This window comes from Bos taurus, chromosome 19, assembly GCF_002263795.3.
Source record: "Bos taurus isolate L1 Dominette 01449 registration number 42190680 breed Hereford chromosome 19, ARS-UCD2.0, whole genome shotgun sequence".
Classification (NCBI taxonomy): domain Eukaryota; kingdom Metazoa; phylum Chordata; class Mammalia; order Artiodactyla; family Bovidae; genus Bos; species Bos taurus.
This window is the reverse complement of record NC_037346.1, coordinates 47,866,864-47,894,762: the sequence shown is the minus strand read 5'-3', so window position 1 is coordinate 47,894,762 and position 27,899 is coordinate 47,866,864. Positions and strand designations below refer to the sequence as shown.

The 27,899-nt window shown below is 45.8% G+C and overlaps 1 protein-coding gene across 1 annotated transcript; it reads right to left on the bottom strand.

Moving 5' to 3' along the window:
- Positions 1-379: 379 nt before the first annotated feature.
- DCAF7 (DDB1 and CUL4 associated factor 7) lies at positions 380-27,123 on the bottom strand. Its single transcript, NM_001038125.2, has 7 exons — positions 26,754-27,123; positions 7,251-7,409; positions 6,462-6,573; positions 5,969-6,087; positions 3,063-3,272; positions 2,018-2,135; positions 380-827 (listed from the first exon to the last, which is right to left on the bottom strand). The coding sequence occupies exons 1-7, from the start codon at positions 26,889-26,891 to the stop codon at positions 655-657; spliced, it is 1,029 nt and encodes a 342-aa protein (NP_001033214.1). The 5' UTR covers positions 26,892-27,123; the 3' UTR covers positions 380-654.
- Between the last annotated feature and the right edge of the window lie 776 nt (positions 27,124-27,899).

The window sequence follows — 27,899 nt, the reverse complement described above, 5'->3', positions numbered from 1 at the left end:
AGGTATATTCCGCCCAGGCAGTGATTCAAGAAGGCAAACTGCTCGGAGGGTCAGGGGCCTGGGGCCAGATCCAGGCAGGGAGGCAAGAGAGGAAGGTGTCAACAGGGAGGGTGATAAAACCAAGGAAGAGGCCAGGGAGTAAAATTCTTTTCGTTAAAAAATTAGCCTGATAGATTAAAAAATATACAAAGTTGAAATTTGTTAAGAGACATGGATAACATGAAGAAAGACAGTTTCAAACTGGTGTTTGTTCCCAGGAAGTGCTCACATGGACAAGGACCCAGACTGCTGTCTTGGGCAGACAGAGACATCTGCGACAGACGAATACAGACGTAGCCGCTGCCCACAGAGCTCATTAACATGACGGCTGACAAACAGATATACAGAAATGTTTAATAGCAGAACCAAAAGAGATGAGGAAAGGAGAGAGAAATCGAAACACTCAGCCCTGGGCTGAGGAGGCGCCGCCCGGCACTGAGTCCGGCACAGCGAGCGGTGGGCAGCTGGCCGGGGACTTTGGAGCAGTTTCTGCTAACAGCGGGTGCAAAGCAACGACAGACGTACTGGCCACCGGAAACGCGCGTCTTCTCACTCCGGGGGTGGGGCAGGGGCGGGAGCCACACGAGCCCCGCTGCGGGCACAGCGCCACTGACTCTACACTCTGAGTATCTCCAGGCAGTTGTTGTAGCAGATGGCGATCCAGTCAGGCTGGGTCGACGCCCACTGCACGTTGTTGATCTCCCCCTCAGCTGTGTAGGCCAGGATCGGGTCCTCGATGGCCCGGGGCATCTGCTGGATGTCCCAGATGAGGGCCTGATGGTCATCCGCTGGGGACACAAAGAGCCGGCAGGCAAGTCACCACTCAGGCAGTGAGGGTCACGAGCCCTGCATCAGGCAGGGGCACACTTTACAGAGCACTCACTCACCCAGACCCCATGGAGGGAGGTTTTAATGACGAGGAAACGTTAAGGCAGGTGCCCTGAGCCACAGAGCTCTGCACCAGTGAAGGGCAGAGCCCTCCACCTCTGCGTCTCAGGGCCCATTCACCACAGCAGAGTGGGGATGGCAGAGGGACTCAGACCGACACCTCATCTCCTCTGAGGTGGACATCAGGGAAGAAAGCTGGGATGGGATCCCACACATGGCATCTTCAGCCACTTAAAGTACCCGAGTCGTTAAAGATGCCTCTCTGATGATTCAGTTATTTAATGCGATTTTCCCCCATGCTATGGACATGCATACATCAGCGAGGGCCACAGTGAAGAAGTCAGGCCACAGCGAGGCTCGGAGGAAGTGGGTGGGCCTGGGCCTCTGGCTGCTCCTCAACATGGACAGGCATGAGCAGGCTCCCCACAGGAAAAGCTTCACGCTTTCAAATTCAGGCTGAATTGGCCCCAAACCACCAAACTACATTGCTAAGGTAGAAACGGGAAAGGAAGGAGGGAAGATGCCTTTCATCCTCCTGTTTCATACACCTCGGCCTGTTTCAGTGTTGTTTAATTTTTAATACCAGACATTATTTCTATGATAAAAGAACTCTGACGGCCACCACATTTTTAAGGGGTACTCTTGGGGTCTAGCAGATGGTGAAATGGGAACTACATACCACATGCTGCATATCCAGTCAGGTTCTTTAGGGCCCGTCAAGGCACCCAGAGCTCAGTGCAGGGGCCGGGGGCGGCGGGGCAGAGGTTACAGCCAAGGAGACTGCCCCTTCTCATACTCCTGGATGCACCTCCTGTGCAAGCCAGGATTCTGGGGGCACACAGTGGGCAACATGAGCCTGTAACTGTATATGATGGAGACAGTACACAGATTCTCTGGTGTCGCTGAGGGTATGAGATCATCTGGGAGTTCAGACTGTCTCAGCTGTGCTAGTGTAGGGAGGTTCTCAGTGGCATCACTCTGTGTAAATCTCTCAAACCTTCCTTGGGATAGAGTGAAGATTACGATGCTAAAGAGACCAGAGGAAAACCTCCCCTTCCCTCCCTTCCCATCACCCGCCTCCAGTAATTACCTGCAGTACAGATGTGGCAGGATGAGTGTGGGGCCCACGCAATGCCATTGACGCATGCTCGGTGGTTGTTTAACCTGGCAACAGGTGTGCAGGGAACTCGGACGTCCAGAATCACTACCTGCAGAAAGAACAAGAAACCCCGGTGGGTGACAGGAAAAAAGAAAAAAAGATACTACACAAGGGGAAAAAAAACGTGTACATATAACTTGCTCATCTGTAGACTTAAAAGACTCTTAGAGACAGAGGGGTCCCCAAAGTAACTATAAGATTGAGGAAAAAGGAAACAAAGGAACGGGTCATTTATAGTCTGTATCATAAGCCACATGGGGCTTCTAGGCTGCAGGGGAGGCGGAGGGGCAGGTAACATGAATGTGGACAGTCCACCACGTGCCATCAGGTGCGTGTACTCAGAATTCTGTGCCTGCTCAGCTGGGCAGATGAGAGCCCTCGCCCCCGAACCCCAAAGCAAAATCTGAAAGGTACTGGCTTCCTCAAAACACAATTCATCACGGCATCATGTGCACCCACAGCTGACTGCTTCTATGAAACAATAGGCTATACAGTGGCCATTTCCCCGTCTACTCACTAAGGCTAGAAGACTCTGCCCAGATGACAGAGGGAAAACTGCCTGTTCGTCTACTCGGCACCAGAAGCATGAATGATATGGTTGACTTTTTAGATACTGCTGTTCTTGGCTCAGAGTCCAGCTCTCTATGTACTCCAAGTTCTTGACACACACCCTTATTCTAGATCAGGTTTTCTCAGTTTCGGCACTACTGACATTGGGGTAGGATAACGCTGTGCTGTGTGTTGTGGGGAGTGGTCCTGGGCACCACAGGCCCCCAACTTCCAGACTCTAGGAGCACCACCCCTTCCTGCACCCCCCACCCCCTCCAAAGTTGGGACAATCCAAAACGTCTCCAGGTGGATCCAAAAATCCTCTGGGGAGAAAACTGCCGTCAGCTGAGAACCGCTTTCCTGGATCCACAAAGCCGGGCTGGAGTAGAGTCGCAAGGCCTAGGTGAGCCTGAAGTGGGGTTCTCACCTCCATTCCATCCATGGCCATGGTGGCCAGGTAGTTGGGGTCCTGCTTGTTCCAGCAGAGGCGCAGCAGTGGGTGATGCTGTGGGTCTTCATAAATGATGGTGCTGTGTTCTAGGTGACGGAGGTCAAACATCCGCACCGAGCCATCGGCACCCACAGAGGCGAACATGTCCCTGCCGCCCCCCGCCCGGCTAAATGCAATGTCGTAGACCTGTTGGTGAGAAAGAAGCAACAGTCAGATTCAGATCAGTTACCTCCTTTTCATGTCACAGGGAAACCTACTGTCCCCTGGTTCATCTAAACCCCTGCTCATGACTTGGAAGGAGGTGAATAAAGCCACACCGCGCCTGTGAGGACAGGAAACCGAGAGTGCTAACACCAATGATTACCCAAAGAGTGACAACCATCCTACGGTGGAAGCCGGTAGGCTTCCTCTCACTTGCTACCTTCCAAGTATTCTTCCTCCACCTCCCGTGATAACATAGCACATACCCTGCTGACCAACAGAGCACAAATAACTCAGCAAGTATTCTACCCGGTCGACCTGGACAGGCTCAATGAAGCCAGAACCAGTGGCTATCTCCCGCCACCCTGTTAGGAGACTGAGACATTTATTTCCTGGCCCTCATGGCTTTCATGTATGTACAATCAGAGCAGATCCATGACCACATCAAGGCTGAGGTCATCGACTGGAGAGGTGGAAGTGGCCCTCCTCTGACCACAGTTCTGCTGTGAAACCTGGACCTGAGACCCATGTGCAAGAAAGAGCTAAGAGCCACTCTGAATCACGGGAGGCTTGGGTATTCCTTTATTTACAAAGAGGGTTAATATTGCTCTCCTAGCAAATGCTGTTTCTTCTCCTAGTTGGTTTGTGTTCGTAAGTGTATCAACTTAGGTTTTGAATTATTGTCTTCTGCATTTATTACCTGCTGCAAACTTTGTATTGCACTAACGTCTATGAGAAAACAGACAGAGAGCAACTGAGGGTTTCAGAGAAAGAAAGGGACAAAGAGAGACAGACAAAGCCAGAGCCAGACAAGCGGAGAGAGAGAAAAAGAAAAACAAAATGCTGAACAAAGAAAAACAAAAATGCCAAACAAAACCCATCTCCTGGGGCCAAGGACTGTAAGAGCTGACTTCTGGGGAGACATGAGTGGAACCTGTCCCTCACACTGTGACTCCAGCCTTCCTGAGGTTCTACCTTCTGGGGGACACCGACAAACAAGCATCTGTTTCTAATCAACATCATAAATTGCCCTTCCTCTGGCTGACAATGAAGACACTGCACTTCTCTCTCTATGGTGGGAACGAGGAGTGGTTCAACAGGAAAGTAGGCTGCCATTCCAAGACCCGACAGACCCAGGCACTGGCCAGCACCGGCCAGCTGCGTCAGGGCTGGGGTGCGTTTATCCACACGTGCACCCACGGCTGGCGCTCTGACTCCCAGGGACAGGGACGCCCCGGCAGCTTCACTGAGCAATAAGGTGCCCACAGGCAGTAGAGCCAAGCGTGTAAAGCCATTCTGACTGCTCCTTCCTCCCGGTTCCACCCACATATTCCATCAGAAGCCAAGAGAGGGTGACAACTCCCAGACACACACTACCCTCCTCTGCACCAACCCGCCAGCAGCAACGAGAACCTCCGAGCAAGTCTTTACTTCAACAGAGATCCGGACGGAGAAAAACCAAAGGCGCTGGGAGGTGTCGTTTCTCTCGGGACAACCACCCTGAGGTTCCTGTCTTTGAGGCCAGGGTGTTGGTTCAGGGCCTTCTGGCTGTTAAACTCGCTGTTCCTCTTGCCCAGACGACCTCACTGTGGCCAGTGTGGCTCCTCAGCTTTACCATCATCTGTGTGAGCCATCTCCTCATTAAATCCCCTCAGGTTAAACATGCGGAGTAGCTCTAGTTTTCCGGGTTGGACCCTGACAGAGAACGACAGGCTAAGTGTCACAGAACCAAAATGTAGCAACTTGCTCCACTGGGTGCCAGGACGCGCTTACTGGTGCTCCCGGCAGGTCACGCTCTTCCTCTGCCCCTTGTTTTATGGTGACCGAGTCAAGCAGACTTTAACAGATCTCGGCGCTGGGAGCACAGAAAGCTGAAGAACGACCTCTCACTAAGAATGATAACCTGGTCACCAACTTCTGTGGACAACCTCACAGCTCTCACCTAATGTCTAGGCATCCTTTTAATCTGTACAGACATTAACACTCCTCGCTGTGCAGGAGTTGGAGAGAAAAGGAAACACTACTCACAGGAGACATCTTGTGATTTCCCTGGTGGGAGGACCAGCACGTGGTAGCTCTGGGAGTTATAAGATTTATGACCATTTTACAAAATTACTCAGAAGAAGGCTCTGTAAATACAATTAGAGCTCGCTCCCTTCAGCTCTTCAAATACACATAGGAGAAACATAACCATCAAAGTTAAGCATATTCAATTCCAAATAGTATTACACATGTAAGTATTAAGTGAACATACTAGAAATTCATAAAACAAGTTTACAGAAGAGTTAATCAATTAGTTTTGTCTGCCAGGAAATTTCCCCTCTTCTTGCCTTCCTGCTCCCAAAAAAGTAAATATATTTCAAGGTAAGTGTTACTCTAAAATTATAAGATTATTTTTTTAATCACATCAGGTCCAAGTTTGCCTCTAAAAGAGTCTGTTATTAAAAACCAGCAATCTCTGGCACAAAAAGAAAAACAACAGACTACAGAATAAGTTGTTTATATGAGTCAACAAAAATGCACTCATGTCATACTGTTTTCCACTGTTTTGACATATTACTGTTTTCAATTTAGATGAGAAGACATCAGCATTATATCTTCCACATCACTTGCAAAAAAGGAAGACAACGGCCTGACCTCACACTAAGGCAGAGAAAGCACCTGCAGAGCAGCATCAGTACCTCTTTGTCATGGGCGATGAGCTGGGTCTTCACATGGCCAGACACGAGATTCACTCGCCCCAACACCTGCCCAGTCTCCAGCCCCCAGATGGTACACGTTGTGTCGATGCTAGAGGTACCTGCAAACAACCAGTGTGTGTCAGCGGCTGCCAGTGTTGAGGTCCCGCGCCAGCCCCTCTCCTTGTGCCTGTTCATCTGCTGAGCTGCAGACAGGCAGCAAGCACTTCCTGAGTACAGGGAGGGTACCAGGAGAATGCAAGCGTCATGGACTCAATCCTCACCCCAGGGCCTCAGCCTCTGCCTGGAGAGATGAGACTTGCACATGTGGGAAGCTCGATTCCACAGGAGGAATTAATAATCACATTCCTTATTTAGCCTCTTTCCCATTCACCCCCGTGTTAGGAGGCTGCACGTACCTCAAGGCCCAGTGTGACAGCTGAGAACACGTATCTCTGCTTCTTCACACCCGGATACCCCTTCCCTGGCTCCTTACCTAAAAGATAAGGATCCACCTCATTCCAGTCAAAGGAAGTCAGAGGAGCACAGAAATCCGAGTTCTTGTTATTGTTCAGCAAACATTCCAACCTGGTCTCTGTTTCGCCAACCTGAAGGAAGAATAATTTTTACAAACTCAGCCAGTCTTAGTTTCACAAAAAATCTTCCATGCCTCTTTCAGATGATACCTTAGTAAATATAAGACGTGTGGAGACAGTTTTATCATGAAGAATACTACAGCCCAGAGGAATGACTTGAATACTACTTCTTTCCAAGCTTTCTCCTCCGCCCAGCTGTTTTCCAAATTTTCACCCCCAAATCCTTCTAAGACAAGAGGTCTTCTCATCCTGCCCAAAGCAGTATCTGTACCCTCCTGGCCGGGTGCTACACCTCCAGCTACAGGAGAGGCTGCGGTGACGGCTCAGCTGAGGGGAAGCGAGGCCCACCGTCCACTCCCACGCTGCAACAGAACCAGTGGCCCAGGATTTCGTTCAGTGTACTCAAAAATATCCTGGCTGTGAGCAGAATGAGAGGCCGCAGGTGCCCCACCCCCACAGAAGGCTCTCGTCCTTATACCACGTTCACTGAGCCCTGAGTTTCCAGGGCAGACTGCAGCCCGACTTCAAGGAAATCTGGGCCAGACTGACCAGGACATCTGCTGAGCCCAACAAGCTCAGTCCACCCGCTACCACTTGCTTCTCCTGGCTGCGGCGACCCGGCCTCCAGCCCCGGCCTGCTCTCTGTGAGTCCACAGCTGCCACTCGAGGCCAGTCGAGCGCCCGCTCACCCTCCACACGCGGAGATAGTCGCCGCTCGTCGCCAGCAGGTCTGGATACACGCCTTTCGTGTCAGGGATCCACATGAGCTTGGTGGTGGGGTACGGGTGGTCGAAGGTGTTCCGGCAGATAAACTCTGAACTCTCTTCGTCTAAACCCACAAGCTGAACCTGTAACACCACAAAATGGAGCCATGTAAACTTTGGTTTCTCAGTTACCAAGTACTCCAGAGCCCATCAGCAGTCCTAACACTGTACCACCCTTCACTGCAGTCAAGAACCACTGGGCGGGTGGGCATCTAGTCCAGCCGACCCGCTGCTCAGACGAGGAAACCCAGCCTCGGAGGGACCAAGTCACACTGAAGACTGCAGAGCCAGTAAGCGGCAGAGACCAAATTTGAAGACAGGCTTCCTGAATCCAACTCTCTGCACTCTTGATTCAACTACAGAGCTGCCATTATCTACCCAGCTGCTTACATCTTTCCCTGCAACCCAAGGCCCTTGACGACGTGCAGCCATGGTTTTAGTGACTCCATGACTAGAAGTGCTGTGGGCATTTAGTGCCATCCAACAAAGTAACATCTCACCTAAAATAAGGCAATCGTGGGACTTCCCTGGTCGTTGTCCAGTGGTTAAGAATCCACCTGGCAATGCAGGGATGCAGGTTTGATTCCTGGTCCGGGAACAAGATCCCACATGACGTACCACAACTACTGAGCCTCAGGTCTCAACTAGAGAGAAGCCCACATGCCACAGTGAAAAGATCCCACGTGCCGCAACCAAGACCCAGCACAGACAAAAGTAAGTATTTTTAAAAAGGCAATCGTACACGAACTGCCTCCTCCTCTAACCACCCCTGCCTTTTGCCCCATTGGCTAGTAACATGTTTACACAGAACAGTGTGCCAAATGAGCATCTGAGAATCCAAACCATTGTAATGGGCAAAAAAGTGGGTGCTGTTGATGGGAAAGTCCCACCTGGTTCTGACTACCTTTTCTTTGAGTCAGTTTTGGACCAATATTAACTTCCAAACTTTGCTGTCAGACTTGATCTGGCCCAGTTGGAAATGCCACTTACTATCCATTTGTTCATGAACTTCCACCCAGTGGAAGATGGAACGGATTGGTAGGGAGGATAAACAGAGGATAAGCACTAACCATACAGAAGAAAACAGAATTCCTTCCACTCTTGTCTTTCTGACTTTTGTCTCAAGATACCAGTATCTTCCTATCTTTTTTTTGTAAAACGATATTATTTAGGTTCAACTGCATACAATAAAATTTACTCACTTTAAGTGTACATTTCCATGAGTTGGAATGTATACATTTGCAAATGTATAGAGCTGTATAACCTCCCACAACAATTAAGATATAAAATATTTTGGGAATTTCTGGCAGTTTAGTGGTTGGCACTCTGAGCTTTCACTGCTGGGGGCCTGGGTTCAATCCTTGACTAGAAAACTAGGATCTCACAAGCCATGCAGCAGGGCCAAAAAAAAAAAAAAAACCCCACAGAAAAACATAGACTATTTCCATCATTCCCAAAGGTTTTCCTGGGGTCCTCTGCAGTCAGTCCATACCCACTGAGCCACACTGGCTATGGTTCTGCCTATTCTGTAACATCACATAGATGGATTCGTGGTGCTGAGTCTTTTGGGACTTGGCTACCTTCTGCAGGATGCTCTTGAGATTCAGCCATGTTTTTATCACTGAAATACTGCAGTATATGGATTTTGTTTATCCACATTTATCCATTTACCAGATGATGAACTCTTGGGTTATTTCCAGGTTAAAGCCATTAGAAATACTGCTGCTTTGAACATTTATGTGTAAAAAAAAACTTGTTTAATGCTTTTTTTTTTTTGGCCCCACCATGTGGCATGTGGGATTTCTTTTCCCCAACCAGGGATTGAACCTGTGCGCCCTGAACTGAGGCACAGAGTCTTAACCCCTGGACTGCCAGCGATGGCCCTGTTTTTGTTTTATTGACAAGCCTTCCTTTTTCTTGGTCAAACAACTAAGAGTGAAATTCTGGGGTCATCTTGTAAGCATATGTTTAACTCTATTTTGAAAAAATAATAAACAGCCAGTGTCTAAAGTGGCAGCATCATTTTGCATTCTCAGTAACAGTGTATGAGCTCCCCATATATTTGTCAGCACTTGGTATTGCCAGCTTTTTAAAAGTCATTCTAATATGCATGAAGTAGTATTTTAAGTTACATTGCTCTAATAACTAGCCGAGAGGAGATACCCCGGGCTGGAGGTCAGGGGCAGTGGCCGAGAGGAGCTACCCCAAGTCCAAGGTAAGGAGCAGCGGCTGCTCTTTGCTGGAGCAGCTGTGAAGAGAGTCCCCACGTCCAAGGTAAGTGAAACCCTGTCCAAGGTAGGTGAAACCCAAGTAAAATGGTAGGCACTGAGAGGGGATCAGAGGGCAGACAGACTGAAACTACAATCACAGACAACTAGCCAACCCGATCACATGGACCACAGCCTTGTCTAACTCAATGAAACTAAGCCATGCCGTATGGGGCCACCCAAGATGGATGGGTCATGGTGGAGAGGTCTGACAGAATGTGGTCCACTGGAGAAGGGAACAGCAAACCACTTCAGTATTCTTGCCTTGAGACCCCCATGAACAGTATGAAAAGGCAAAAGGATAGGACACTGAAAGATGAACTCCCCAGGTCATTCTGTACCAAGGACATGCTGCTGCTGCTGCTAAGTCGCTTCAGTCGTGTCCGACTCTGCGCGACCCCATAGACGGCAGCCCACCAAGGCTTCCCCGTCCCTGGGATTCTCCAGGCAAGAATACTGGAGTGGGTTGCCATTTCCTTCTCCAATGCATGAAAGTGAAAAGTGAAAGTGAAGTCGCTCAGTCATGTCCAACTCTTAGCGACCCCATGGACTGCAGCCTACCAGGCTCCTCCATCCATGGATTTTCCAGGCAAGAGTACTGGAGTGGGGTGCCATTGCCTTCTCTGGGACCAAGGGCATACAGGTGCCCAATATGCTACTGGAGATCAGTGGAGAAATAACTCCAGAAAGAATGAAGGGATGGAGCCAAAGCAAAAACAACACCCAGTTGTGAATGGGACTGGTGATGGAAGCAGGGACTGATGCTGTAAAGAGCAATATGGCATAGGAACCTGGAATGCTAGGTCCATGAATCAAGGCAAATTGGAAGTGGTCAAACAGGAGATGACAAGAGTGAATGTCGACATTCTAGGAATCAGTGAACTAAGATGGACTAGAATGGGTGAATTTAACTCAGATGACCATTATATCTACTACTGTGGGCAGGAATCCCTTAGAAGAAACGGAATAGCCATCATAGTCAACAAGAGTCCGAAATGCAGTACTTGGATGCAATCTCAAAAATGACAAAATGATCTCTGTTCATTTCCAAGGCAAACCATTCAAATATCACAGTAATCCAAATCTATGCCCCGACCAGTAACGCTGAAGAAGCTGAAGTTGAATGGTTCTATGAAGACCTACAAGACCTTGTAGAACTAACACCCAAAAAAGATGTCCTTTTCATTACAGGGGACTGGAATGCAAAAGTAGGAAGTAAAGAAACATTTGGAGTAACAGACAAATTTGGCCTTGGAGTACAGAATGAAGCAGGGCAAAGGCTAATAGAGTTCTGCCAAGAGAACACACTGGTCATAGCAAACACCCTCTTCCAACAACACAAGAGAAGACTCTACAGATGGACATCACCAGATGGTCGACATTGAAATCAGACTGATTATATTCTTTGCAGCCAAAGATGGAGAAGCTCTATACAGTCAGCAAAAACAAGACTGGGAGCTGACTGTGGCTCAGATCATGAACTCCTTATTGCCAAATTCAGACTGAAATTGAAGAAAGTGGAGAAAACCACTAGACCATTCAGGTATGACCTAAATCAAATCCCGTATGATTATACAGTGGAAGTGAGAAATAGATTTAAGGGACTAGATCTGATAGACAGAGTGCCTGATGAAATATGGATGGAGGTTTGTGACAATGTACAGGAGACAGGAATCAAGACCATCCCCAAGAAAAAGAAATGCAAAAAAGCAAAATGTCTGTCTGAGGAGGCCTTACAAATAGCTGTGAAAAGAAGGGAAGCGAAAAGCAAAGGAGAAAAGGAAAGATATACCCATTTGAATGCAGAGTTCCAAAGAATAGCAAGGAGAGATAAGACAGCCTTCCTCAGTGATCAGTGCAAAGAAACAGTGGGAAAGACTAGAGACCTCTTCAAGAAAATTAGAGATACAAAGGGAACATTTCATGCAAAGATGGGCTCAATAAAGGACAGAAATGGTAGGGACCTAACAGAAGCAGAAGATACTAAGAAGAGATGGCAAGAATACACAGAAGAACTGTACAAAAAGATCTTCACAACCAAGATAATCACGATGGTGTGATCACTGACCTAGAGCCAGACATCCTGGAATGTGAAGTGAAGTGGGCCTTAGGAAGCATCATTATGAAAAAAGCTAGTGGAGGTGATGGAATTCCAGTTGAGCTATTTCAAATCCTGAAAGACGATGCTGTGAAAGTGCTGCACTCTATACGCCAGCAAATTTGGAAAACTCAGCAGTGGCCACAGGACTGGAAACGATCAGTTTTCATTCCAATCCCAAAGAAAGGCAATGCCAAAGAATGCTCAAACTACCACACAATTGCACTCATCTCACTCGCTAGTAAAGTAATGCTTAAAATTCTCCAAGCCAGGCTTCAGCAATAGGTGAACTGTGAACTTCCAGATGTTCAAGCTGGATTTAGAAAAGGCAGAGGAACAAGAGATCAAATTGCCAACATCTGCTGGATCATGGAAAAAGCTAGAGAGTTCCAGAAAAACATCGATTTCTGCTTTATTGACTATGCCAAAGCCTTTGACTGTGTGGATCACAATAAACTGTGGAAAATTCTGAAAGAGATGGGCATACCAGACCACCTGACCTGCCTCTTGAGAAACCTGTATGCAGGTCAGGAAGCAACAGTTAGAACTGGACATGGAACAACAGACTGGTTCCAAATAGGAAAAGGAGTACGTCAAGGCTGTATATTGTCACCCTGCTTATTTAACTTCTATGCAGAGTACATTATGAGAAACGCTGGGCTGGAGGAAGCAGAAGCTGGAATCAAGACTGCCGGGAGAAATATCAATAACCTCAGGTATGCCAATGACACCACTCTTATGGCAGAAAGTGAAGAAGAACTAAAGAGCCTCTTGCTGAAAGTGAAAGAGGAGAGTGAAAAAGTTGGCTTAAAGTTCAACATTCAGAAAACGAAAATCATGGCATCCGGTCCCATCACTTCATGGCAAATAGATGGGGAAACAGTGGAAACAGTGGCTGACTTTATTTTTCTGGGCTCCAAAATCACTGCAGATGGTGACTGCAGCCATGAAATTAAAAGACGCTTACTCCTTGGGAGGAAAGTTATGACCAACCTAGACGTATATTAAAAAGCAGAGACATTACTTTGCCAACAAAGGTCCGTCTAATCAAGGCTATGGTTTTTCTAGTGGTCATGTATGGATGTGAGAGTTGCACTATAAAGAAAGCTGTGCGCCAAAGAATTGATGCTTTTGAACTGTGGTATTGGAGAAGACTCTTGAGAGTCCCTTGGACTGCAAGGAGATCCAACCAGTCCATCCTAAAGGAGATCAGTCCTGGGTATTCATTGGAAGGACTGATGTTGAAGCTGAAACTCCAATACTTTGGCCACCTGATGCGAAGAGCTGACTCATCTGAAAAGACCCTGATGCTGGGAAAGATTGAGGGCAGGAGGAGAAAGGGACAACAGAGGATGAGATGGTTGGATGGCATCACCGACTCGATGGACATAGGTTTGGGTGGACTCTGGGAGTTGGTGATGGACAGGGAGGGCTGGTATGCTGCGGTTCATGGGGTCGCAAAGAGTCGTACACGACTGAGCAACTGAATTGAACTGAACTGAATAACTAATGATACTGAACATCTTTTCATGTACTTGTTTGCCATGCATATTTATTCTCTCTTTTCAAATCTTTTGCCTTTCAAAAAAAACATTTTTTTTTTTTTTGGCCCTGCCACATGCAGGATCTTATTACCCTGGTCAGGGATCAAACTTGTGCCATCTGTACTGGAAACTCAGGGTCTTAACCACTGGACCACCAGGAAGTCCCGCCCAAAACTTTATAATTTTAGATTCACAGAAAAACCAGGCAGAAAGTAGAGTTCTCATATACATTCAAATTCTTCTCTTGTGTTGTACAACTTCTAGGTTTTGACAAATGTAAAATGACACGTATCCACACTGTACGGTATCATATAGAATAGTTTCTTTCACTTCATTTTTCACTGGGTTGTTTTGTTTACTGAGCTTGAGGAGTTCTTTGTATGGTCTGGATATAAGTCCCTGGTTTTATATTTTGCAAATATCTTCTCATAGTCTATGGCTGTTGCATCATTTTATCAGTATTTATTGAAGAATAGAAATGTTAAATTTTGATATTAGTTTATCATTTCTCTTCTTTTACAGTTCATGCTTGTGTCCAAGCTAAGAAATTTTTGCCCAACTCCTGCTCATAAATATTTTCTCCTGTGTTTTCTTCTTCCTTTACCCTGTGAATTACCTTGGTCTCCTTGTTGAGAATCCACTGCCCATGTATTTAAGCATCTATTTCTGGACTCTATTCAGTCCCACTGATGTGTATGCCTGTCCACTGACCAGGACCACAGCATCCTGGCTACACACCAGCTTCCTAGTGAAGCTTGGAAATCAGATGTCGTCAGTTCTCCAATTTTGCAGTTCTTTTTCAAAATGGCTATTCTACGTGTTTGCTTTTCTGTGTAAATTTTAGAAGTAGCTTGTAAAATTCTATGCATTTACATATACAAAAAGTCAAGATTCTGATTGGGATTGTGCTGAATCCATAATCAGTTTTGAAAAACTACTGTCTTAACAGTATTGGGTCTTCTAACTCACAAACAGAACCTATTCTCCACTTGTTTAGGTTTTCTTTAATTTCTCTTACCAAAGTTTTGAAGTATTCAATACAGAAGTCTTCCATTTCTTTTATTAACTTTATTCCTAAGCATTTTTATATTATTATAAATGGAATGGCTTTTAAAATCAAATTTCCAATTGCTTATTGCTACTATATGAAAATACAACTGATTTTTGCCTATTAATCTTGGGTCTTGTAATTCTGCCAAATTAGTTATTAGTTTTAGTAGTTTTGTAGATTCCTAAGTGTATTTCTATGTACATTGATAGACTGAGCCATCCATGTCTGACTTTTTTAAAAAATCCATATGAAAACTAACATTAAATATTCATTTTTATAGAGTACCTACAGACTTCCAAAAATCATATAATGTCAGGGAAGATAATGTATGAAGATGTAAAAGGAGAAGAAAACCCATTGCCGGAAAACACAACCCTGCCAAGGTTGTCTTAGGACAATACAAGTGATGTCACAGGTAATATACAATTAGCTGCTTATTCATAGCAGATATAAACCGACATTTAGAGGAAAGAGTAATAATTCAAAATAGGCAAGTGAGGAGAAGCTGGGATCTGAGCAGTCTACAAAAGTCTGTGGAATGGTTCTGAGGAGGCAGAGAAATGGAAGACATCACTGGCAGACGGGGCAGAGGAACTAACTGAATGACCCACTGGGGCCGGGGCGGGCACCAAGAGGAACCACCTGAGACAGCCACGCTGAGGACCCTAGGAGACGTGCCCTGAGCGGGCTGGGGAGCCCTGAGAGCCAACTGAGGGCAGGGGTGGCTCTCCCTCGTGCAAGTGCCTGAAAGGCCAGACTATCAGGCCATGGAGGTATGAGTATGGGGCCTGGCAATGCCAGGCAGGACTGACCGGATCCAGGAAGAGGCTGGAGGTGGGGAGCTCAGCCCGGAGACCCACAGGGGAACAGGTGGGCAAGTTAAAGGCTTATGGTGACTGGCAGTGAGAATGGCAAGGGATAACCAGAGAAGGACGCGAGAGTGAATTTGGCAGGATGAACAGTTCTTAAAGGAATTAAAAAGCTGACATTCCAACCTTTACAGAGAACAAAACATAAAGGACGATGGGAAGGGAAAAGGCATCAGACTTGGTGGGGGAGGGAGCTCTAAAATTTAGCTTTAGAGGAGAAGCTAAATTTTGTGGCTCATTGGGCAGAATAAAGAATAAGCCTCTCATGTAGATTCTGAGCCAGATACTGCATTCAGGTATTTATTCATATATTTACCAAGTGATGTCAGGTGCCAGGCACTGTTTTAACTGTGGCACAAAAAGAAAAAAAACCTCTCTCTAACCATGCAGGTAATACTGTAAGGCTAAATTAGAAGAGAAAAATGCTGCTACTTCTAAAAGGTGCTTTTCAGGCCACTGGAGATTTCTCTGCAGACCTCAAAATATCAGGTCTTGGGAACATGTACCACTTAGGATCCACTTACCTAGGTGTTCAAGGCTTTGACAAGCCTACCTGACCTTCCTCTCACTGATCTAGTCAGTGCTTCCCATCCCTCTCCTTACACTGCCCTCATGCTCTAAGACCCTTGTATGTCCTGTCGATCCAAGTCTGCCCGGTATTAATAAAGTACAGGGCCATCAGGCTTCCAGGGCTTCTTACTCACCACTTGCTGGCTGTGGAACCTTGGACATGTTACTTAACTTTGCCAAACCTATTTCCACGTAAAGTGAGGATATTCCCATTACCCATACCCCACAGAGTTGTATGTAACACCTTTCATATGTAAGCTGCTCAGCCTGGTGCCCTCCTCAGTGTATGAGCTTTTAATATTATTACGTCTCACCTCCTTCATAAACCATCTTCAGTCTTCCTAACACAGTGGTCTCTCAGGCGTGCTCAGTCACTCAGTCCTGTCTGACTCTCTTGTGACCCCAGGGACTGTAGCCTGCCAGGCTCCTCTGTCCATGGGATTTCCCAGGCAAGAATGCTAGAGTGGGTTGCCATTTCCTCCTCCAGGGGATCTTCCTGACTCAGGGATAGAACCCATATATCCTGCATCTCCTGCCTGGCAGCCAGATTCTTTACCACTGAGCCACCTGCGAAGCCCTTTGTATTCATCTACTCCATCCATTTGATGACTCATCCCACACTGCCTCATGAAAGCCCTTACATGACTGTCATACTATTTCACCTAGTAAATGCTGTAAAAACAGGGCCTATGTCTGACTCCTGCTTGTACTGCCAATAGCAATGCTTTCCAAATCTGGTGATCAGATTTACTTAAGAGTGCTTTACAAGGCCTGGGCTCCCCACCGCTAGCCCAAGATTCTGATTCGACAAGTGTCAACAGGGGCCTGTGAGTCTAGGTTCTTAAGAACCTCCCCAGTGATCTGACTCACCTAGGTTTGACAACCTCTGCACAACTGTCCCTAAGCCAGGGAAGAAGTCAGGAAACGGCTGGGATTTAATGTTTCCTCATCTTCCCAGAGACTTCATGGGTTTGCTCAGACTCCTGTTTCATCCATGGCCTAACTTGTTTCAGCTCCTCTGCTCCACATTGCCAACCAAGCACTGACAGGAATAACAATTAGCTTTCCCTGTTATTCAGTCAGCTCCTACCAACGGTCACGTTTTGCAAATATTTTTCCTTGGCCTATCATTAAAAACTTAATGGAAGAGAATGTTCAGTTCATATAATACAGAGTGACACAGTAAAGTCTCCCATTAACTTCACCCTCAATTCTACTTAGTCTCAACCCAGTCTGACATGAACTACTTTCCAAATGATTCTCTCTGCATCTGTATATGTATGTATATGGTGGGTTAAAACAACAACACACAGAAAGGCTTGGACCATAAAACACATTCTGCGAGTTGCTCTTAACACCATATTGGGAGATCTCCTGTCAGTACAAATAGTTCTGCCTCATTCTTCCACAGCCAACTGTGGTGAGCACACCATAATTTAACTATTCACAGTTCCTGTGCTTATATCCCATTGTTTTGCTATTACAAACAATACTTTGTACACTATGTGCAAATGCTGCTATTGGGACAGGTTGCTAGAAGTGTAACTGCTCATCCCATTTCAGACATTAATACCACAGAAACTCTGAGATAATAAGTGTGTTTACATTTTCATTTAACAGTGTATGAGTGCCAATTTCCCCGTATCTTTGAAAACACTGAAAAGAATCTTTAACGTTTTGCTACTCTGATAGATGAAAAATGGAATTTTACTACTGAAGCTGAGCATACTTGTTTATTATTTTTACTTCTGGGGAGCCCGAGTGCTTATAATGGTCCAAGTATAGGCAATGTGCTTAAGGCTTCACACTTCTCATTTAATCCTCTCAACATATCCATAAGGTAGGTACTATTATCCTCTCTACTTTCATTAAGATACTGAGTAAAAGAGATGTTGAGTATCTTGCCCAGGATCACGAAGGTGATCACTTCCCTATACTTCAGCAATACTAGAAGAAGAAACTTAATTTTTATAGATTTGAAAGGGAGAAACATCACAGGGTCATTTCCCTTAACTACCTGAGGTTGAGTATCTTTTCCTGTTTAACGATCACTTGCATTTTCTCTACTGTGTACTGGCTATTTATATGCTGCTGCTGCTGCTGCTAAGTCGCTTCAGTCATGTCCGACTCTGTGCGACCCCAGAGACGGCAGCCCACCAGGCTCCCCCATCCCTGGGATTCTCCAGGCAAGAACACTGGAGTGGGTTGCCATTTCCTTCTCCAAAGAGAAGGCTATTTATATGCTTTGTTCATTTTGCTATCACAGTAAGTAAATTAGCTCCTACCAGCTGTCAGGTTTTGAAAGTCTCTTTCCTTGGCCTACCATCTGTCTTTTGATTTTTTGCCACATCTTTTCACAAAAAAATGTTTTATTTGTATGTACAACTGACTCATGAACAACATGAGGTGGGGAGTGGTTAATCTGTGTATATTTCAGTATCTGAGTCCTATGCATCCTTGGATTCAACCAACCATGGGCCTTGTGAGTTCTTATCATTGAAATATGCCCATTTATGTGGACCTATGCAGCTCAAACCTGCACTGTTCAAGGGTCAGCAGTACCACAGCCTATCCATCTTTGCCTTAGTTGACCCCGGATTTAACAACTGGCTCAAAGTCTGCCTTCTCTTCTCCCCACTGCCCCAGAACAAGTTTCCTACTCAGTTTTCTTCTACTATGTTTGTGGGACTTTTCTTTACATTTAAATACTTGATCTGGAATTGATTTTCATGTATGACATGTGGTGTTGAACTGTGGTGTTAGACAAGACTCTTCAGAGTCCCTTGAACAAGGAGACCAAACCAGTCAATCCTAAAGGAAATCAACCCTGAATATTCATTGGAAGGACTGATGCTGAAATTAAAGCTCTAATACTTTGGCCACCTGATGTGATGAGCCAATTCATTAGAAAAGACCCTAATGCTGGGAAAGATTGAAGGCAGGAGGAGAAGGGAACGACAGAGGACAAGATGGCTGGATGGCATCACTGACTCAATGGACATGAGTTTGAGCAAGCTCTGGGAGATGGTGAAGGACAGAGAAGCCCGGCATGCTGCAGTCCATGGGGTTGCAGAGAGTCAGACACGACTGAACAATGACAAATATGACATGTAATAGGGGACTCTAAATTGTTCTGCCAGGTAGACAGCTAATTATGTCACACGTGCTAAGTTGCTTCTGTCACATCCCACTCTGGGCGACCCCATGGACTGTAGCCCACCAGGCTCCTCCGACCATGGGATTCTCCAGGAAAGAACAGAGTGGGTTGCCATGCCCTCCTTCAGGGGATCGTCCTGACTCAGGGACCAAACCCAAGTCTCTTATATCTCCTGCATTGGCACGCAGGTTCTTTACCACTAGTGCCAGCTGGGAAGCCAATTACGCCACAGAATGTATTAATTTTTTCCTCAGTGAATTTTATCACTAACTACTTTTCTGTAGATACTTAAATTTGCTTTGGGACATTCTGTGTGACTGCATCAACTCGATGTGGTATTTATTGGCTATAACTGTACCAACTGCAGTATGTTTACTCTGATCTGGTAAGGCAAGTGTTCCCCTCTCTGTTTCCAAAACATTCTTTTTGGTTCCCCCCAATCTTTTTTTTTTTTTTTGACATCAGTATATGGTCAAGACTCTGGAGACAGACTATTCCAGTTCTGGCCCTGCTACTACCTTCCATGTCACTTTGGGAAGTTACTTAGCATATCTGGGCCTGAGATTCCTCAACATCCCATAAGTTTGAGGGTTTAAAAAAAAAAAAATTTATTATTTGACTTGCTGGGTCTTAGTTGTGGCATGTGGGATCTGGTTCCCTGATCAGGGATCAAACCTGGGCCGCCTGCATTAGGAGGGCAGAGTCTTAACCACTGGACCACCAGGGAAATCCCATCCCATACGTTTTGATATGTATTATCTTTTACCAATCAGCTGATTTCCCTTAACTTAAAAACTTGTTTTTTTCTTAATACATGGTCAATTTTTATAAATTATCTATTTTAAAAGTATATTCCTTTTCCCATATAATCTCATATACTCGTAAGTACATGCTCATGTGTTTACATGAGCACAGTCTATGACAGTGGCAGATTTGCACAAACTGCTCCATGCCTCTGTCGTCAACTGTGGCCAGCCTAATTTCTCCTTCTCCCGTCTCAGAGGAAGAGATCAGTTTGCCTGGACGTCTCAAAGATTCTTTCTTCACCCTTAAAATGTAGATATTTTCCTAAGGAAGTTTTCAGTGCCAAGTGTTCTGTGTCCATTTTTCTTGAGATATACAGTTGAAGGCATTACTTCCTACCTTTATTCTATAGTCTGACTACATATTTGAAATTTTGTGTTTCATTTCTTTGGTCTTCTTCAGAGACATCAACTATACCAGTTAGGTATTCTTTATTTTCTGCATCTATTATATTCTTCCTAATTGTTCATTTCCACTTCATTTTCTCAACCTGTCTTCCCTAGTCTTCACTGTTTCCAGGAGTTCGTATTCATTTTTATTCTCTTTCCAATGTGGGTTTTAGTTCTGTGGCAATGTTTGCTTTCTCTTCCACTGTTTTCCTGGATTCTATCAGCTGGTGGTTCCATTTCCTCCTGTCACCATCTCTCATTTTACCTGATCTTCTGTACCTCTCTCTGCTTGGAGTTCTTTAAGTTCTCTGAATTCATGGCGGGAAGACTGGCTATTAATGTTCAATTAAGGTGAAAACATTTTCTAGTGTGGATACTTTACCTTACATGTGTTTCCCATTTTTCCCTTTCTTATAGTATCTTGCTGTTGCTACTATGCTGATTCCTTTTGAATGAGGCAAGTTCCTTCTAGATGATCTCAAGGAAGTTCTTATGGGAAAGAGGCCAGGACTCTGTTCCAAGCTAGGATAAACACATGAAGTTTCTGCATCTTCCCAGGCAACAGAGATGAGGAACTGTCAAGCTGCTCACAATTCAGTCTCTTCCAACCTGCCTAATCCAGTGCTTTTAGAGACGCTCGCACGTCTGTCTCCTTGTACAGCTAAGCTCTCCTCTTATCCACGGTTGTCAAGGCGGGGAACTGGAGAAGCTCCTGCTGCCAGGCACGCACCCGCTTCCACTGCCCCAAACCAAGGAGTGTTGATGCTGCCCATCAAAATCCTGTTCTGGAGAACTGTGCTGTTCCGAGTTTGAATCCTGGCTTGGCCTCTTCCTGTACTGTGCCCATCTGATCTTCACTACAGTCCCTTATTGTGGGATCATAACCAAAAAGTACAATTTTAATCATCTTGTCAACATTTAGGTTATTACCCCTCTGCCCTTTCTTTCCTCCAGTCTTCTCTGTCCTCCTGCTAAACTTCTTCTGTCTCCCACACCCACTACCCTTCTGCAACTATTTGCTTAACACTTTACCCCAGCATGTGAAACAAATGGCCTTAAAAAAAAAAAAAAAAAAAACACCCTGTGAAACAAGATCATTTTTACTTGTTTTTAAACTGTGGAGATTACTATGTCAGATATCTCCTAAGAAGCAGGTATAAAACATTATGTATTTATTCCTCGGAGGCATGACGACGTCTTCACTTTCAATTACTTTCATGAATAACAACATAAATTACTACTCACATTACTCATACCTTATATTTTTTAAAAATTAAAAGAGTTGCTGTGTCTATCTTGGTGGAGGACACTGTGTATTCCTCTTTAATTCTAGTGCTGGTACTAGAACACAAAGGTGAACCCGTGTGTGTGTGTGTGCATGTGCGTGTGTGTGTGTGTGCACGTGTTAAAAAAAGTGATCTAAATCAATAACACCACCTCTTGTCAGTGGCACATTTTCCCACAATTGTTAGTATAACCAAAACCAGCTAAAGGCAAAATTCTGACAGAATAAACCAGCTTTTCCTGATCTTTTCCATGTGTCCTCCCTTCAAGCCTGTTCCTGACTGATGATTGTTGATCACTGTCTGTGGAGAGGCTCTGCCTTGGCACAGCACCTCTTCTGCTCCTGACTCTGAGTCTAACCAACGAGCTCTGGCCCCACAGCCCCAGGCGGGATAGACTACCTACAGAACACAGATTCACCCCTTGTTCACATCACAGCATCTCTAGGAAGTCTGTGTGAGCCAGGTCAGGGCAAAAAGCAATAAAGCAGCACAAGTTTTATCTAGTGGTCTCCTGGAGGCATTAGTGCTCTCACTGCCCAGAAAAAAGAAAGGAGGAAATTAAAACCAGAGAGTTTGATACTTTAAATTCTCCTGCTTGCAGTCTTGCCAGAGAAGGATGGAGCACTGCAAAATTCTAAGTAGCTATCAAAAACACTCATGTGTACCAAAACACTTTCTCTTTATTGCTGCCAGTTTCACATCTGCTAAAAAGGATACAGAAGGTTACCAAGTATCATCACTGTGCCTAAAATGCAATACGTACTTATTGAATTAATGAACAAATGAATGGGAATCTTGAAAGGCTGCCAGAAATACTGAGAAATGAAAACTTGTATGCCAGGGTCAAAATCATTATGTGTCAAATAGATAAAGTAACTCAGCATTAAAGATCTCATAGGAATCAACACAGGCTCTCAAGGCAAGCATTCATCCCATGTGAATTTGAATTACAAGGTAGCCTTACTCAGATTCACTACTGATAGTCTTCAAAAAGCAGGAGGTATACCTACGGTTTCTCCTCAGAATCTCAAAAATGTTTTCTAGATGCTATATCTTAAAGCACAAATGGTCAGCTAGTTAACTATTAGTGCAAAATAAAGCCCAATCACACTGCCAGTTCTAGTCAAAATCAACCCTGAAATACACAACTAAGTGGAATAGAAGCCCAGGAACTGCTAGTCATCTTTCTCCACAAAACAAGGGAAATACCACTTGTCTAAAGACCACAGATACTGTCAAGACTCAGGAGAAATGCCAGAGTTCTTCTATCAGTTACTTGTCTAAGCCAGGTAGAACAAGAAAAAATGGGCTTCAACTAGCACATTATGGTACTCCAAGTCCAACAACAAGAAGCTTCTAGACCACAAAGTAGGTTTGGCTCAAAGGAACCAAGGGATTCTCCCCCCAGGTCTTTAAAAGTCAAAGAACGAACACAGTGACCTTTTGTCGTACCTTTACAAAACGCTCAGATAATTCTCCTAGATGATATTTCAGTTACAGCTACAGTTGTGATGTGATCGCCATGTGCCAGGCAGAGTTCCTAAACCCATCACATTTAAAACTCCTTTCAACTTCTTCACTACCCTCATTTTACAGATAAGAAAACTGAGGCACTGGCTTTCACTTGGCCAAGGCCACGCAAAACTGGGAAGTGTCAGGACTGAGATCTCAACCCAGACCCCTTCAAAGAGGCTATCTGGTGATTGAACTTTTCATGGGATGGAAGGGCAGAATCAATATTTAGGCACATGCAGATACAAAAAATGATTCCCGCCGCTGGTCAGGAGATGGACAGGTACCTCCAGGGAAATGGTCTTGCAGCGCCACCTGGACCACCTGTGTCTGAATCACCTGGGGGTCTTTTAACTTCAGGAGTGAAGCCCAGGAAGGTGTAAGTCCCTCAGAGGAGTCACACACACGCTAAATTTTAGAAAATCATTCTCCAACGCCAGTGCTGCTCTATCCCCCAGCAGAGACCACACACACACACACACAAAGAACATAAAACATTATCATCAATAATGGGACTCTTCAAGCCAGATGTAGATGATAGAATTTAGTTCTTTACACTGCAGCAATTCCCAAATTTATTCAGGTGATGGAACACCTAAAAGTCAAGTTGTCCTTGAAACACTAACAGATTTAATTCTAGCAAACTACAAATAATTTTACTACAGAAAAGTATGATGACATTAACACAAATTTTTTTAAAAATTATGATCATGTTTTCTTAATGTCTCAGAGTAGGAAAAAAAGACCCTATCTCGGCTTTTTTATCACTGCTAATTTGCTGAGTCAATTAATTTTGTCCTCTACCGGCAATCACTACTGACAGCAAACAAGAATCAACGGTCTGAGAATTTCAACCAATAATTTTCAAGCTTAAAACATCAAGTCTGGCACCTCCATGGCTAGGTTTTTCCAAAACTGAGCTTGATAATCACTGTGTGGTAGCCAGATTTACTGCCCGTCAGCCCCAAGGCACAGGGTTTCTTACCCTGAGGTCCACGAACTCGAAAATCACACTTACATTTTCACAAACCTCTAGCTGAAATTTACCATTTCCTTCCATTATAAACGGAGGCAGTTACTCACCATGGCATTAATATCTGTGATTTGTCACTAACAGAAATCATTGCTTTTTTTTATATCACACCACAGCGAACATTCTGAAATGCTACTACTTCAAATTAATGGATGATGTCACGTAATGAGTTAATTTTAAAGTACACAGAAAGGAAAGGCTAGCCTCTCCAGTGTTCTGGCCTGGAGAATTCCATGGATTGTATAGTCCATGGGGCCGCAAAAAATCAGACACAACTAAGCGACTTTCACTTTCACCACTTCTTAAAAAGTGTTTTTAATAACTATAGCTCAATACAATAGTTTCCTTTGTAACCCTATGTATTTTATGCATTTGAAAACATAATTATGAACAGAGGTCTGTTGGCTTCAAGGTGCCAAAGGTGTCCATCTCTCTCTCTCTCACACACACACACACACACACACACACACACACACACACACGTTAAGAACTCTAACCTAGATAGGTGGGGACACAAAAACAGAAGGCAAAATGCTGCATTGCCTACCCCATGCAAGTGAGTTAAGAGAGAGGTAACTGCTTGCCTGTTACTCCTGGGATTAGCAGTTTGCATCTCCCTAAAACCACACTGCCTGTGTGCCTGGCACAAAGAAGAAGCTCCGTACAGTTACTAAATGGAAGGGCAAACTTTGGGGTGGAGTTCCTGCAACCGAGGTTTGACACCAATTACACCACTGATTCCACCAACAGCCTAATGGTGTAGCTCAGTTTATCCCCTCTTAGAAATGGGGCTACTAGATTGCAAGGCCACTCTCACCTTCTGAGATAGCCCACACTCTGTCTGTGGAGTGTGTTTCTCTCTAAATAAATCCACTTCTTACCTATCACTTTGTCTCTCACTGAACTCTTTCTGAGATAAGACATCAAGAACCTGGGGCTCAATACTGAAACACCCCCAGGGGGAGGAAGCTGACTGTATGCTCTCACAAGCCTGTAGAGCCCAGAGCAGCGGCAACCAGAAGGTTGATGATGCTGACTCCCACTTACCTCACCACCCACCAATCACAACCCATCAGAAGAATGCCCATGAGCTGATCACCCTCTCTTTGAACCATTTCTATAAAACTTCTCACTGCTCCCTCCAGGTTGGAACACACAGTTATGAGGGCATTAGCCCACTGTGGCCCCCTTTGCCTTGACAAAGCAACAAAGATATTCTTTTCTACTTTGCCCTGCCCCGCCCCCCAAAATATGACCTGGCAAGAACTTGCAAGGCAAAAAGTCTGTGTGAAAGACTCAAGCCCTTTGAAAGATAGGTTTTACTTTTTTTTCTTTCCAACATGTATTCTTAAAACAACAGTTTTATTCCATTTCACACATTAGTACCTTGAATTCTATTCCCCACTCTGCTATGCACTACCCGGCCATTAGGAAGAAAGAGGCAACCGAGAAAAGGAAATAAAGCTATGTCTTTTAAAGCTAAGTCTTGTCAGGACTCTCTGCTTTCTGTGGGCAATGGATGGGCCCCAAGATCAGTTCATATTCCCTGGGATTTGTTTGTACATTATGTATATATGATGTCTGGGTAATGAGAGTCCATCGCTTTCATCAATTTCTTAAAGGGGATTCCAGAAAGGTTAAGACTTAACTCCAGAGAAACAGATGCGCTCCTGGAAATCTGTAAACAAAGTTACAATGTTCAAATGTTTTTTACAGGACCTTTATGTTTAAAAAAGAACTTCCCTACAACAATCTGTAGATGAGAAATAATAAAACTGACCTGTGCAGTGCCCCACCGCCAGTCAGTGGACTAGACAGGGCATCCAACCCTAGAGCACCTGCCTTTCTTCCCTGCACCATGCCTGTCACCATCCACATAGGCTATTCTTCCTAAGTCTCAGTGTTCACGGTGTCAAGCAGGTATACAGGCTTTAAACACCGCTAAGCACGGCTCTCAGTCGCTCTGATTACGATCAATCACCACGTTTACTCTAATACAAAATGGAAGAGATTTAAAGAGCAAAGGAAAGAAAATTCTTCTCACTAACTTATTCAACAACTTTCAAAAACAAATTTATACTGCACTACCAGCTTAAAGTTTCCTCCTACTACCTTCTATGAAGGATTCTCAAATTCCGGATGTCCAGAAAGACTTACTACTCAAGGCTACATATTTGTATTAGCAAGAAAGATACCAAGAAAAGATACAGCAAGTTAACATCCTTCTCTATTTGGAAAACAACGGCAGGATCACTGGTCAAGATTTCCAAAACGAGATCGCGGTGAAGAGGAGGAACACGAGGCCGCAACAGCGATGGCAATCCCGACAAATCCATCAATAACAGTACCTGCGGGTGGGTGTAGGGGGCGGGAAACCCTGCGCAATAACCAGACCTAACAGAAATCTAGTGTGGCCAGAAGTGAATGACCATCGTAAGCGCATTTTCTTCACAGCCATCATTCCCTCATCCTTCTTCTGCCCCTTAACTGAGGCAGTGCAGCAGGGGAGCGGATACTAGTGATAAATGGCATAGCTCTGGGGTGTAAACTTGGGTTTGAGACCTGTTTCCGTCACGAAATAACTGACCCGGGTAAGCTGCAACACGGTGCCTCAGTTTCCCCATTAGGAAAATGGGAGTAACTACACTCCTGAATACCCAGGAATGTTTCAAGGATTAAATGCGATAAAGAGAGCGAAACTCTCTGCACAGGACTAGACACAGAGGAACCGCTCCGTGGTGCTAAGGCAAGTCCGCAGGAGGGTCCTGGGGTCTGGGCTCCTGCCCAGAAAGGGGGCTCCCGGGGCCCGCTCCCCGCCAGCCGGGTTCCGAGCCCCTGCCCGGCCCACCTTGTTGTTGTACTCCTCCACGAAGCTGCCCAGCGCCAGGCGAAAGCGCTTGTCGGGCCGCACGCTCCAGTTCATGGCGTAGACGGTCCAAGGCGCTTCATACTTGTAGATCTCCTTCCGTTTGCCGTGCAGTGACATGGTGGAGGCGAAGGGGCCGCAGTGAGGACCAGGACGGGAGCGGGCTGTTGCGAGCCGGGCGCAAAACGGGCAGGGAGCCTGGCCTGGGACCCAGGGGTCCGAAGGGAGGCGGGGCGGGGGCGGGCAGGGACGGCCTAGCCCGGAAGCGGGGCGGTGGCAACAGACAACGACTGCCGGGCCCGACCCCCAGTTTCAAACCAGCTTTGGCTCGGACAACAACCACCTTCCGTTTGAGATACTGCCCCGCCCACTCGGAACGGAAGCCACGCGACCCCCGCAGCGCCGCTGGCCGTTGGCTGTCTGACATGTCCTTTCGAACGGCTCCTTTCCCTCATTGGCTATTGTGCCCTTAGCTTTTGAAACCTCCTTGCTATTGGCCTAAATGTTTGTCATTCCAGCCACTTGCCCCGCCCAACTCCGGAGGCGGGGCAGGCGCTTACACAATCCCAAAGATCATTGGCTGACAAAGGTGTCAGTCAGAGAGATAACGGCGCAGTGCGGGTGAATGGGGGCGTGGGTGGCCAAGCGGCTGGCGAGGCAGGTAGTAGGGCTCCGAGTTCTAGGCCAAGTGTCTGAGAGTGAGACTTCTTGTGTGACCTGCTCTCATTTCCCCACTGCAGCTGCTATTCCCAGAAGCTACTCCACGCTGTCGAGTAAAAATGAAAATTCTCCCTTACCGGAGGACCTGCTGTATTTCAGGGCTCTGAGTTTGGTGGCTTGGCTGCCTGGCCTGGGCCGGAACGCGAACCTCTAATTCCCTGCTCGTGCCAGCGTCCCAGTTAAGCCGTAATGTTGTTCCCCAGAGCCCCAAGGGCAGGCCGCGAACACACCGTTTTCACATGTACTCGGGTCTAGGCCCAGCTACAGTTCGGCTTTCGTGCGTTCTCCTTGTCATCGTAAAAATGATCGGAATTCTAGGGTCGGCCCTCAGCAGGGGGCAGCCACACCAGCGTGGCTCTGTGTTAATTCCTCCCCATTTCATCCTTCCCACTAGGGTACCAAGGCAAT

Excerpts from the sequence above, each read along its gene's own strand:
- DCAF7 (NM_001038125.2), bottom strand. The coding sequence starts at position 26,891 with ATGTCACTGCACGGCAAACGGAAGGAGATCTACAAGTATGAAGCGCCT. Across the intron at positions 6,574-7,250 it reads ACTATCTCCGCGTGTGGAGG|GTTGGCGAAACAGAGACCAG; the intron begins GTGAGCGGGCGC and ends TTCTTCCTTCAG. Across the intron at positions 6,088-6,461 it reads GGTGGATCCTTATCTTTTAG|GTACCTCTAGCATCGACACA; the intron begins GTAAGGAGCCAG and ends GGTTGTTTGCAG.